We start from the raw sequence: 11,753 nt of genomic DNA on the forward strand, positions 1-11,753 counted from the left end.
TTTGAGCATCGTATTACTGTCGAAGAATAGTGAAAGTTGTACACATTTGAAAGATTTTGTAATGGAGTAAATTGAACAAAACCAAATGGAATCATCTTCGGAAGGTTAGTAAAATACGAGAAATCTTTAGTACACATCAATACCTCGACACAAAATTTTTAGCTGCAGCAATACGTAGATACATTTTTTGCAATTTTTTTTATAAAATTTGAGTTTTCAAACTGTATAGTAATACAACGCCGTCATATGCTGCTTTGAAACCTATTAAAGGTTACTCAAAAAAGTAATGGTTACTGAATAAAACAACTCGGCCAAACACCCAAAAAGGGTGTACGCGTGTATATACTCGTATGTATATATAATTCAAAAACAAAAAACATAAAGAAATAATAATACTTATTATGAACGCGCCTTAAGCAAGCTGGTTTTCGCTCTCCCCGAAGCTGCATTGACCAAGCCAACACACTTCGGATTATAGTAGAACAATCAGTTGAGTGGCGCTCCCCGCTCTACATGCTGTGCGTAGATTTTAAGAAGGCGTTCGACACTATCAAACGAGTCGCAATATGGCTGCCACTGAGTAGAAAGGGAGTTACCGCCAAGATAATCCGCCTCATCAAAGCCCTCTACGAGAACTCCGAACTGGCAGTGCTTCACAAAGGCTATATCAGCGATCCATTCACTACCAACGCAGGCGTAAGACAAGGTTGTCTCCCTTGTCACCTCGTCTTTTCGCCCTGCAAAAAAAAAAAAAAGCAACGTATGGAGTTTCAGCAGACATCTTGAGGACATGGACTTCGCCAATGTCATCTACCTCCTATCTCACAAACTCTCTGGCATGCAAACGAAGGCGGGCAGACTAGTCGCGCTGGCACGCACTGTCGGACTGGAGTTCAACATCGCCAAGAGAGCCAACCTCAATAACGCAAGGCAGATATTGGTTGACGGATGCCCGGTGGAAGTTGTCGCAAGCTTCTGCTACCTCGGCTGCATCATCACGGCAGATGGTGGAGCAGGTGAAGATGTCAAATGCAGGCTAAACAGAGCAAGGGCGGCAATCGGGCGAATGCGGAACGAATGAGGAACTCATCCTTAGGCAAATCAAACGCAGAAAGTGGCGATGGATAGGTCATACATTGAGAAAACCACCAGATAGCATCATGAGAATGGTACTGGCCTGGAACCCGCAAGGGAGCAGCGGTCGACCAAAAAACACTTGGAGAAGGTCGATGCTGCGCGAACCAGCAGATGCCGACATCTCATGGGACGGCGCAAACATAACAGCCAGAACCGTGTACTATGGATGGAAAAGTCTTGTCGAGGCTCTAAGACCCGAGAGGAGTGAACAAGGAAAAAAATCGTCGCTATTGCAATAAAAAGCGAGATTGCAATGAAGTTACCTAATTCAGAAAAAGACATTCGCTACAAAATATTTATTTAATGCTACTTCTCACAAATACAAAATAAAATAATTGTATTATTAATATTATTAAAGAGCAACAAAGCGAATTAATGCATTTATTTGAAATAGAGTATTTTTTTTTTTTTTTTTGTTGTTGATTGACATATGATGGATGTGGGTAGCTATCGAAAGGCGACGCGTTACCATAGCCCTTTCATAAATTTTTCAGAAAGCAGTGTAAAAAACAAAAAAAAAAGATAAAGAATGTACTGTAAAGTATTCTCGTACAAATTATTCAAAATCAGTAAACATTAGCATTTGCATGCATATGGGCATTTCTCCAATGTCGAATGCGACATTCGTACGCATTCAAAGTGAAAAAACACATATCCCAAAACATTATTTTATTTTGACAAAAGGCGAAAGCTATAGCACTTGATTAGCACTATGATTGGTGCTAAGGTTGATTTTGGGAAATTGTTCGTTTTCAAGATAATTACAAAAAATCAATCCATTCGCATGCGACAAAAACAGAAGTCGCTTTCAAAGCAAAAAAATCAAACACTTTTTTCAGCGAAACCTGAAGAAATATATTAATGCGACTAATTTTTAAATGTTATGCATTGATGTATCTTTTGTTCCATCATACTTTTTATGTTTATTTTTTTTACTTTTTATGTAATTAGATATGCAAAAGATGATTATAAATGATTTTTAATATATTCAATATATTTATTTTCACAACCTAAATTATAAACTTAACAAAATATCTTCAATAAAGAAAAACAAAAATAAGTATATTAATCTTATATACTATGTAAAAACAAAGAACGGAAACTAACTTAGCTGAGAATAGTATTACTAATGTCAAATAAAGTTCTTTTAATGGAATATGCAGTCCTAGCTGCTTCTAACTGTTGGCCATCGCAACAAAACGAATGCAACTGGGATATACCTGGAATATTTTTCACTTCCTTCCATTTATCGTCCAATTTATAATGAAGAGACAAATTTTCAATTTGAGCAGATGACATAAAATACATTTTAATTCCATTTGAGTTGTTTTGTGCACATTGATAAAACGATAGTGCATCTGGTAAAACAACGTTTTTAGATTTTGTTATTTGCCACACTTTTCTTTTAATGACGGCTCCAACTCCATCAACGGCTCCCTTTCCGTGAGAACTGGCATTACTAGTCATTAACATAAAGCGCTTAGCTACTAATTTGCCTTCAATTATAATGGCGTCTTTCTTTCCCGAAGCTTGCACACTAATATTATCATTCTGATAAAAAGCATTGATGGCATTAATTAGGCTTTCTGGTACGGTTCTGTTGGATTGGTTAACGTTTTTCTTTTCTTCAAACTGCTTATATTTTTTTACCAGGACTTCAAGAACTTTTAGCCTTCTGTGCATGTCTTTTGGCATCGCTTTCTCCCCTTTTTTAACAGCTTTCGCCAAGGTTTGTCTACATTCATAAGATGCGTTTTGGCTTTAACGTGCATATGACATTCCATTTTCTAAGAGTTTTTGGCGCCTCTCTCGTTGTCGTATGCGATTATATTTCCGTTTTTCTTGAATTATATCTTCTTTGCTTTCAGCCAGTGCTCTCCCCGTCTGTCTAGCTTTCCGCATTCTTTCCTTGTTTCTTAATTTATAGTTTTGTAATTTTGTTTCATCATCCTTAAATCTTTCTCTCCACCGTTTACAGTTCGCCTTATTTTTCTCGCCGCCGTTTTTACTCATCTACATTCAAAAATTTTATATTTTGTATTTACATATACTAATAAAGATATTTTCGAACGAAAATTTATTTTGAATCTGTACATTTTACACGTACGATGTCGCACGCTACAAGCTTTAAATAAGTAAAAAGAGCAAAGCGCTGATTATTTTCCAGCAAAGTTTTGTTTATTTAATTAGCAATTAAAATATCTATTTGCTACTAATATTTGATGCAAGTTGTACAAATACCTTCGACTCACTGATAACAAATATTCTTTTTCAATGTCGCACGCGACATCGAGTTATACAGTAAATCAAAGAAAAAATGTACCATAATTGGCAATCGCATCGTTCCTTTTACATTTTTCCTACATTCTTTACATATAAACCGAGATTTAAAAAAGGAAATGTCACGGCATAATATATCTTATGAAGATCATTAATTAAAACAAAACATGCAACAAAAATGTTTAAAATGGAACTTTTGCACTGGTTCGACTTTGCATTCGAATATTTCAAAATGTGGTTTGTACAAATGTAAAATTTGTTTACATTAGTTACATTTGATAGATTCCCTATAAAAATATGTTAAAACAACATAATTTTATAGACTTTGAATTTTTTGGTTTCGGTTGACATTTCTGTGGAAATGCCCATATGCCAATAAAATTAATTAATGTACGAAATCATTTTCTTTTCACACACAGCATCCCCACGAGGGAATCAGACAATTACGTAATTGCATAAAAATGAATCGGTTTTTTTGAAACTATTTGTGAACAATATTAAATCTTACATACCCGCTTTTCATGTAGCATTAAAATTAAGAATTTTTCACTTTCAATCGTAGGAGCTTATTGCATGTGTAGTTGAAAGATGGCGTTAGCGCTCACCACGGCAGACGCTTTGCACAGCAGCTAAACAATAAATTTTAAATTTTTTTTACAGATTTGAGCTTCACTTTTTACACTTCACAAGTTTACTGTTTCGCTGGCAAAACGTCGTTTCTATGCCTGTTACTTTAGCAGTATTTAACAATTGAGGATCCACGCACTGTTCTCCATATTTGGGGAATATGGCGACGGTGTGGCGGCTTTAACCATTGCATATGTACCTGGCATGTATAATTGTTGCGAACGTGCCTTCCTATGCCCACGCTACAAAGTACAAACACTATATTTTTAATCAATTAATTGTTATCGCTGGTGTACGACAGCTTGCCGTGTTGTGTCTGCTGGAGGTGATTGTTTTTGTTTTTTTGCTCGTCGATTGTGCAGCTGTTAAGGTGAGCAATCATAGAAGTGTACGCGGGAGGCGAGGCTATAAAAGACACAAGTGACTCAAAGTGCAGCCGAGTTGCTTTTTTCCATTATTCACTAAATATACAATGGATATTTCACTCATGGTTTTCCGAACTATCGGTAATATTTATTTTCGACTTCTTTTATCATACACGGACTCTATACATACATATGCGTAATCACTTTTTTCACTGACTGACTTTTATTGCTTTGCTTCAATTCATTTGTTTTATTTTTGGTTTTAAAGCCGTAGCTGGCCGTAGTGTCAAATAAGGCAAAAAAAAACAAAAAACTCTGCCTCTGTCAACGCCGGCAGTAGCTGCGAAAGCTGGCATAAAAAACTGCCGAAAATTAATCGAATACTAACAACAACTTAGTCAAGTTCGGAAACGACAGCGATAGTGACGGCGCTAAAAAGACAACAACGAATACGATGACAAAGGCGGAATAACGACTAATTTTACGATACCACAACAACAAATTCAACGAATATCTGATCTGGGCGTTAATGTGTGTGGGTGGCGATTGAGTGTATGGTAGGTATTGTTTTTGTTATTGGTGTTAGGTGAAGGCAGCGGTAGTTGCGCTCTTGGTGGGATGGTATGTTTGCAGAGCGATTAGACTGCACACTGCACGGGATGTGGGGATCGTGCACAATAGGAACAACGGTCACAGCATTGACCAAGAACGCAAGCACGCAGTAATTGTGTATGTCGTTATGGATTTTATTGCTTGGAGCACTTTTCGGTCACACTTTAGTTTCGGTTTGCTTGTGATGGTAGCACGCCTGGAAGCTGCGTGCAGCTTGTGGTATAGTTCCTATATATGAAAATGGATCTTGTGTTGGGCAATGTTACCCCACTCGTCATCCGCGCTTACTCCACAACTTCGCTTACTCTCACACTTCTGCGTTATGAATTGCAGTCTGCCGCCAGACGTTTCCAAAATTACACAATTCTACTTATTGCCCAACTTTTTCACTACAATATGCCATCTTACCACACGCACTAAGTTAAAATATTTGATATTTCGTGGCAACTGTCTTGGGTGTTGGTAAAACTTGGTCAAAATCTAATTGGCATTTGTTTTTGTTTTCTATATATGTATGTATATTATCCACTTTAATGAGATACCGTTGCACCGATTAATCCAATCAGACAAAACAAACCGCATCGAGACGGTGAACGAAGCCGACTGAAGCGTAGACGCAGCGCTATGAACATTGCGTCGTCGTTCATAATAACTGACAGTGTTGCCGTTGGTTCAAATGCTCAGATAAATAAAATAACAAATAAAGATGACTAAAACTTTTAGAAGAAAACGAGAAGTTTAAAACTTTCCTTTATGAAATCATGTTTATAGTATTTCGTATCCTGTACTTTTTAGCTGTACCATTAAATATAAAAACTTTATGCCATGTAATTAATTATTTCGAAAGGGCTTTTTGCAACTCTGAAGGACGTGTTCAACTAAATTGAACGCAAAATAAAAAAGCCATTGCATTTCAATTTCGTCACGTTTAACTTTTTTAACTTTGGACGCAAGATAATGCACTGATAAGAATTGAAAACATGTATTAGCTTTCAAAAAGATAAAATGTGTTAGCTGTGAAATAAACGTCAAGCCCATTTCTAAAAACTTTTCTTCTAGTAGTCTGGCTTGTCCTAATAATAAGGACGCGACTGTGTTGGGAACAATTTTGTTGTATTTACCCGACTAAAGTAGTCACTTTAGACTATTTTAATGTATATGTATATATCATGTATTATAATACATATATAATATATTATTTTGGAAAAAAAGTAATCCATAACTTTCTCGATATAGGGCTGCAGTAATCGATATCTCGTAAGGTATCGACTAAGCAATTTAAAGTTTGTGTTCGTTGTCAGTTAAAATCTCACAATAAAAAATTCTTTTGCTGTTTTTTGTTTGCTCCATTCAGTTGTAGGATACAAGGTGTTAACAATGGAAGTCAATAAAGAGCATTCGGTACATTTTACAGTTTTTCTTTGATAAAGGCGAAAATGCAAGCCAGGCCCCTGAAATTGTGAATGGTGTTTCTGCTGTCGATACTGTAGCAGCTAACTACGTGCAATTTCAGTTTCGTTGATTCTATTCAGGCATTTTTGACGTTAAAGAAAATGTCGAAAATGCAGTTATAGCATCACCCAGGAGCTAAAGTTTGACTATAAAACAGTTTAAAACCATTTGCGCAAACATAATGTATTTCTTTTTTTCCCAAACTAATTTATTATAACAAATCAAAAAACATTTCTTAAAATATAAGTTTATTTTAATTTTTTTATTAAGTCTATGAGTATAAAATCTTACAGATTAGATAAACAGAATGTTCTTAATATGAGTTTCTCAATGAGTAAGGACAACAATTTTTTCTTACCAAACACTTTGTATGTAAAAGTGAAGACACATTTCCTTCGAATGAGATTTTGTGCGACTGATTGTTTACTTAGCATCACAAGTGCTGGGGTTAATTTCTTAAAAAAAATGTAGATATTATAACACTCTTCCAGCAAATAGCGACATGTATTCCTTTATTCTATTCAGTGCAAAAGTACTCACCCATCTTTAGACAGCTAAAGGCGTTCCTATCCGCTAACTGCTGATACCGATAACTTTTCGATAACAATTATGAAAAACAGTTGTTTCAACTTAAACAACAAAACATTTCGGTTATAATTAAAATTAATGCAAACCAAACATTTCAAATATAATTTAAAGAATTACAGCATTCAACAACACTCGAAAAAATCGATTACCTCAAGGAAGACAACAGATCAATTTTTGCTAGGCGATTTTTCAAGCGTTTATCGCCTGTCAAAAATTCACCTATATATATATATATATAGATGTTGTTCCAAAAATGGAGGGACCTACAGTTTTAAGCCGGATCCGAATAGCAGATTTTTTCTATGAGGAGCTTTGTCATGGCAGAAATATACTCGGAGGTTTGCCATTGCCGACCGCTATTACAAAAAACTTTTTCTTCATTTTGGCGTTTCACCGAGATTCGAACCTACGTTCTCTCTGAATTCCGAATAGCAGTCACGCACCAAGCCCTTCGGCTACGGCGGTCGCCTCATGCAAATGCAATTTTATTAAAAAGTATTGTCAAGGCGTATCTGTAGAAGGTGATGTGATTAGAGAAGTTGATTGTTTATTCTTCAACTCGCCTTAATTTTGAAATGTCAGTAAAACGTAATGACGACAAGTTGTTGTTTTTTTGTGAATGTGCGACAAACTTAGTAATTTGTCAATAATACCACTTTTCTATTCTCTTTCCCTTGACAGCTCTAATTCAAGAAATGTTGTTGTTGCTCGAAGGCTACCGCCTTGAATAGATGCGCCTTGCTTATTGTCTATTATTTTTATGGACATTGCCAATTGCTTGTGTTGATTCCGTGCATTTTCTATTGCTGGCAAGTGGCAACGCGTTTCATACCTAAATAAACATGACAGATACATATACATATATATATATATACATGTCTTCCTTGATTCCATATGATTCGTGAAATGTTAGAAGCAATTTTGCAATATAGTAATCATGTAACCGAGTACTCATTGCAACATAACCCAGCACATTTTCTGAGGATCGATAAGCATTTGAAATGCACATGCAACCCTGCTAACTACAGCCATCATCCTTTTGCGAATTGTTTATTGCAAGTTTCGAATATTCGCGCCTGTAAATTATCCATACTTGTGCGTGAATCCGCAAGAAGTTTTTTATTTGTGAAACGCCTGTGTAAAAAAGATTTGGCTAGAATTTAGTATAGTGCCGATCGCTTTGGAAAAAACGGTAAAAAGGGGGTGATAGAGGGGTGTATCCTCATCTTAAAACTGAAAACAGAACCTGCCGGAGGCTTATAGTTTTTAAGTAATTTAATGTTAAAGTTCTATAATTTAGCGAAAAGTTGGTGTTGCCATACACCTGAAATGTAAACGAAGTTCGCACGCAGGGATGTTCAGTGGAAGGTTCATTGTAAAACTGCAGTATTTTTTGCTGTAATTTAAAGTTGAGAAATGAATTTGAAAATAAAAACATACAACTCATTTAAACTTAAAAACAATGATATTAAGCGTATCACAAAAAATAATAAAGTAATTAAAATTAAATTAAATTAATTAACACAGTATTTTTGCGTGGAACTCTTTATCGCGTAGGCGGCCTTCGGCCGCGCTTCATAAAAATAACCCTCATCAGTCCTACTCCGGCTACGCAATCCACAGTATTTTTGCGTAGAACTCCTTTTCGCGTGGGCGGCCTTCGGCCGCACTTCAAAAAAATAACCCTCATCAGTCCAACTCCGGCTACGCAATCCACAGTATTTTTGCGTAGAACTCCTTTTCGCGTGGGCGGCCTTCGGCCGCACTTCAAAAAAATAACCCTCATCAGTCCAACTCCGGCTACGCAATCCACAGTATTTTTGCGTAGAACTCCTTTTCGCGTGGGCGGCCTTCGGCCGCACTTAAAAAAAATAACCCTCATCAGTCCAACTCCGGCTACGCAATGCACAGTATTTTTGCGTAAAACTCCTTTCCGTGTTAAAACCATTGAACCCAAAATTAAAACGTCATATGCGTGTATGTAGTAAGCAGGCACAATAACCCCCATTCCCATCATTAACACTAAACTCAAGTACTTAATTTTTGTTTTCATTTGCAGGCATCCGGCAACACCATACTGTTGTAATTCCAATCTTCTTCTTGTTCGCGCTTAAAATTGGAATGTGATTGCATAGGCAAATGAATTTGCATTTAATTTTAATAGATATAATTAGAATATTAGCATAAAAATCGGTACAAACACGCGTGTGAGTGTATATTTGGTGATTTATAGTGAAATGTTAAAAAATATAGAGTGTAATGTGGCAAATTATACTGATGTTCCCAAGGGCATTTTGAATGTAAATAATTAAAAAAATATTATTTCCCGATTAATTTAAAGTTATAAAGAGTGTTCCTTAACACCTCACTAACATCTCCACCAAGTTTCATTAAAAAAAACATTATAGTTTGCCAGAAATTCCAAGATCGGCACTGTTCTAAACTCCAGCCAAAGATTTTGCCTAAATACCATCCCATCTGGTGTACTATGTATTTTTGGTGTCTGTTACAATCCGCCGAATAGGTTAGCATCATGATGAAAAGTGAACCTTCTGATCCAGTCATTACTGTAACATTGGAATCTCCAGGTGAGTAGACGAAGGTGTATAACTTATTTGACTACTACTACATTTAACTAAATTGCAGATATGGAAATTCCAGTGGAAAATCTTGACATCACCTCTAGAAATGCACCTAAAAGTAGTGGTTCTGTGGTGAGCGTTCCAAAGTCTTTCAGCCCCCAGGTACGAAATATCTTAATATGACCCTTACGTATGAAAATTCCAAGACGTTTGCATTTGCTTCTAAACTTGTACAAATTGTATGCTAATTTTAAGGTGTATCCTATTATAATTACAGAATTTCTGGATGGAGATGCCCCAAATGATAGTTGTGGAGACCCGTTTTATTACTCAGCAGATAGCAACACAGAATAAAATTTACTCGGCGCAAACACTGCTTCAGATAACTGATCAACACAATAGTATAGATATTCGAAAGCCATGTTTTCCTGCATCTACGCAAACGACACCACCACCGCAACTAGTAGACGTAGGTTCTTTGGTGAAGCCAGACGTTGCTGATGTTGTCGTATCCACCGATAGTCCTAATCCCTGCCGAAATCGCGCACAACAAACATCGAAATCTGCCAATCAAACAACAACGATAGGCATTCAATGCAATTTAGAGGACGACATGGCGTTTCCTGATATGTACTCGAATATTGATACCACCGCGGAGACGGATGATAAGCAGGAGTTTTTAAAGTTTACCGAAGAGAAGGTTATATTTTACTTAAATGGTAGAACAGAGTGTACGTTGTGTGGCGAAGTGGAAATTAGTATGAAACGAATGCTTTCCCATTTGGCGCTTCATTGGGGACCGCCAGTTCTTTGTCACTTGTGTGGTTTGCAGTTTGAACATCAAATGCTAATGGCAACCCATGATTGCGAAATGAAAAAGCAGCGAAGTAAAAAACGTCGAAAAGTGTACCAACAGTGCCCCATATTCTGGTGCGGCTCTGTAAAGAACTCCATGCCCGCGCTAAATGTGCACATACGCAAACATTTAAGTACAAAATATAGACGTGCCTGTGTAACTTTTACACTTGATCGTACGATGGTACTGAAAAGGCCTTCCGTGGCGAAAACAAATTCTTTACTTCGTTGCAATATATGTTTGCAACGTTGCAAGAATGCTTCGAAGTTTGCCAGGCATCGAAAAATATGCATACAAAACTTTATGGGACGGCTGAAGGAGCAGAAAGTTGTTGAACCTTTACTAATTTTATGTAACGAGTGAATGGCGGAAACAATGCTAGCAAGCCATTGAATTTAATGTACGATTTTGTGTTTTTTTAGAATTGCGAGTTAAGGGGGTAGTATGGTTAATTTGGTGTAAAACAAGCATATTTTTCGAAATTTTTTTTGTCGACACAGTTGATTTATTCAAAATTTTAAAATTACTTCATTATAAAGTCATATTTAAAGAATATTGTGTGAAATTTTCATTGATTTTTATGAAGAAATGAGTTGGTGGCAGCGAATCTTCGCGGACGTCTCATAAAAAAGTTTTATTGCGGTGTCCCTCAGAACTCATTACTGGATCAACTAAAATCAAAAAACCAAATTGATTTCATCAGCTAATAAAGTTTCGCAGGTAACAACGTCGAATTTTTTTTTTTTTTTTTTTTTTTTAAATTTTTTAAAGCGCTTTGAAGTCAAAACACCGATTTTTCATAAAAAAAACTTGAAAACTTTGTTGTTTTAAAATATGACAAAATTAAAAAAACAAAAAAACTCGACGTCATTACCTCGTGAATAAAGTAAAGAAACAAAAAAACCAAATTTGAAAAGAATCGGTGCAGTAGATATGAATCTACAGTGGACACCGACCGTAAAAAAGGCAAGTGTGAGAAAAACGCGTTTAAAGATTTTCGGCAGCGTGAAATCCGGTTGGAGAGGTAGATACTTAATCCTTTGTGTCTTTGTCAATTTTACTCTAATGCACTTCAAACTTTCACACAATAATCTTAAGATGTTATAGAATAATTTAAAAAAAAAAAAATACCATACTACACCTTTAATGCGCCTGTTAAAATGTCAGATATGACCATGATTCAATTATTAAAGGTTTGCTCACTAGTGGCATTCGATTTTTGACACTCCCTTACAAAAGGTTGTATTTAAGAAG

At 36.1% G+C, this 11,753-nt stretch overlaps 2 protein-coding genes across 11 annotated transcripts in view; one reads left to right on the top strand and one right to left on the bottom strand.

Moving 5' to 3' along the window:
• The window catches only part of LOC128855676 (mucin-2), a 261,729-nt gene extending 256,094 nt beyond the window's left edge, over positions 1 to 5,635 (bottom strand). For 7 of the 9 annotated variants that reach the window (XM_054090773.1, XM_054090785.1, XM_054090784.1 and 4 more), the window contains exon 1: positions 3,930 to 5,635. The gene's annotated coding sequence lies outside the window, so the exon portion shown is untranslated. The remainder of the gene's footprint in view (positions 1 to 3,929) is intronic. The other 2 variants (XM_054090774.1, XM_054090786.1) reach the window with 2 other exon arrangements.
• A 2,403-nt stretch (positions 5,636 to 8,038) lies between these two features.
• Positions 8,039 to 11,720, top strand: LOC128855678 (uncharacterized). 2 transcript variants are annotated; one of them, XM_054090788.1, is made up of 4 exons: positions 8,039 to 8,253; positions 9,121 to 9,649; positions 9,708 to 9,805; positions 9,921 to 11,720. In XM_054090788.1, the coding sequence occupies exons 2-4, from the start codon at positions 9,595 to 9,597 to the stop codon at positions 10,860 to 10,862; spliced, it is 1,095 nt and encodes a 364-aa protein (XP_053946763.1). In that variant the 5' UTR covers positions 8,039 to 8,253; positions 9,121 to 9,594; the 3' UTR covers positions 10,863 to 11,720. The 2 variants fall into 2 exon arrangements, with proteins under 2 accessions (XP_053946763.1, XP_053946764.1); XM_054090789.1 differs by having other exon boundaries at positions 9,470 to 9,649.
• Positions 11,721 to 11,753: the final 33 nt, after the last annotated feature.

Source organism: Anastrepha ludens, chromosome 2 (genome assembly GCF_028408465.1).
Source record: "Anastrepha ludens isolate Willacy chromosome 2, idAnaLude1.1, whole genome shotgun sequence".
In the NCBI taxonomy this organism is placed as follows: Eukaryota; Metazoa; Arthropoda; class Insecta; order Diptera; family Tephritidae; genus Anastrepha; species Anastrepha ludens.

Excerpts from the sequence above, each read along its gene's own strand:
- LOC128855678 (XM_054090788.1), top strand. The coding sequence starts at position 9,595 with ATGATGAAAAGTGAACCTTCTGATCCAGTCATTACTGTAACATTGGAA. Across the intron at positions 9,650-9,707 it reads TGTAACATTGGAATCTCCAG|ATATGGAAATTCCAGTGGAA; the intron begins GTGAGTAGACGA and ends ACTAAATTGCAG. Across the intron at positions 9,806-9,920 it reads CAAAGTCTTTCAGCCCCCAG|AATTTCTGGATGGAGATGCC; the intron begins GTACGAAATATC and ends TTATAATTACAG.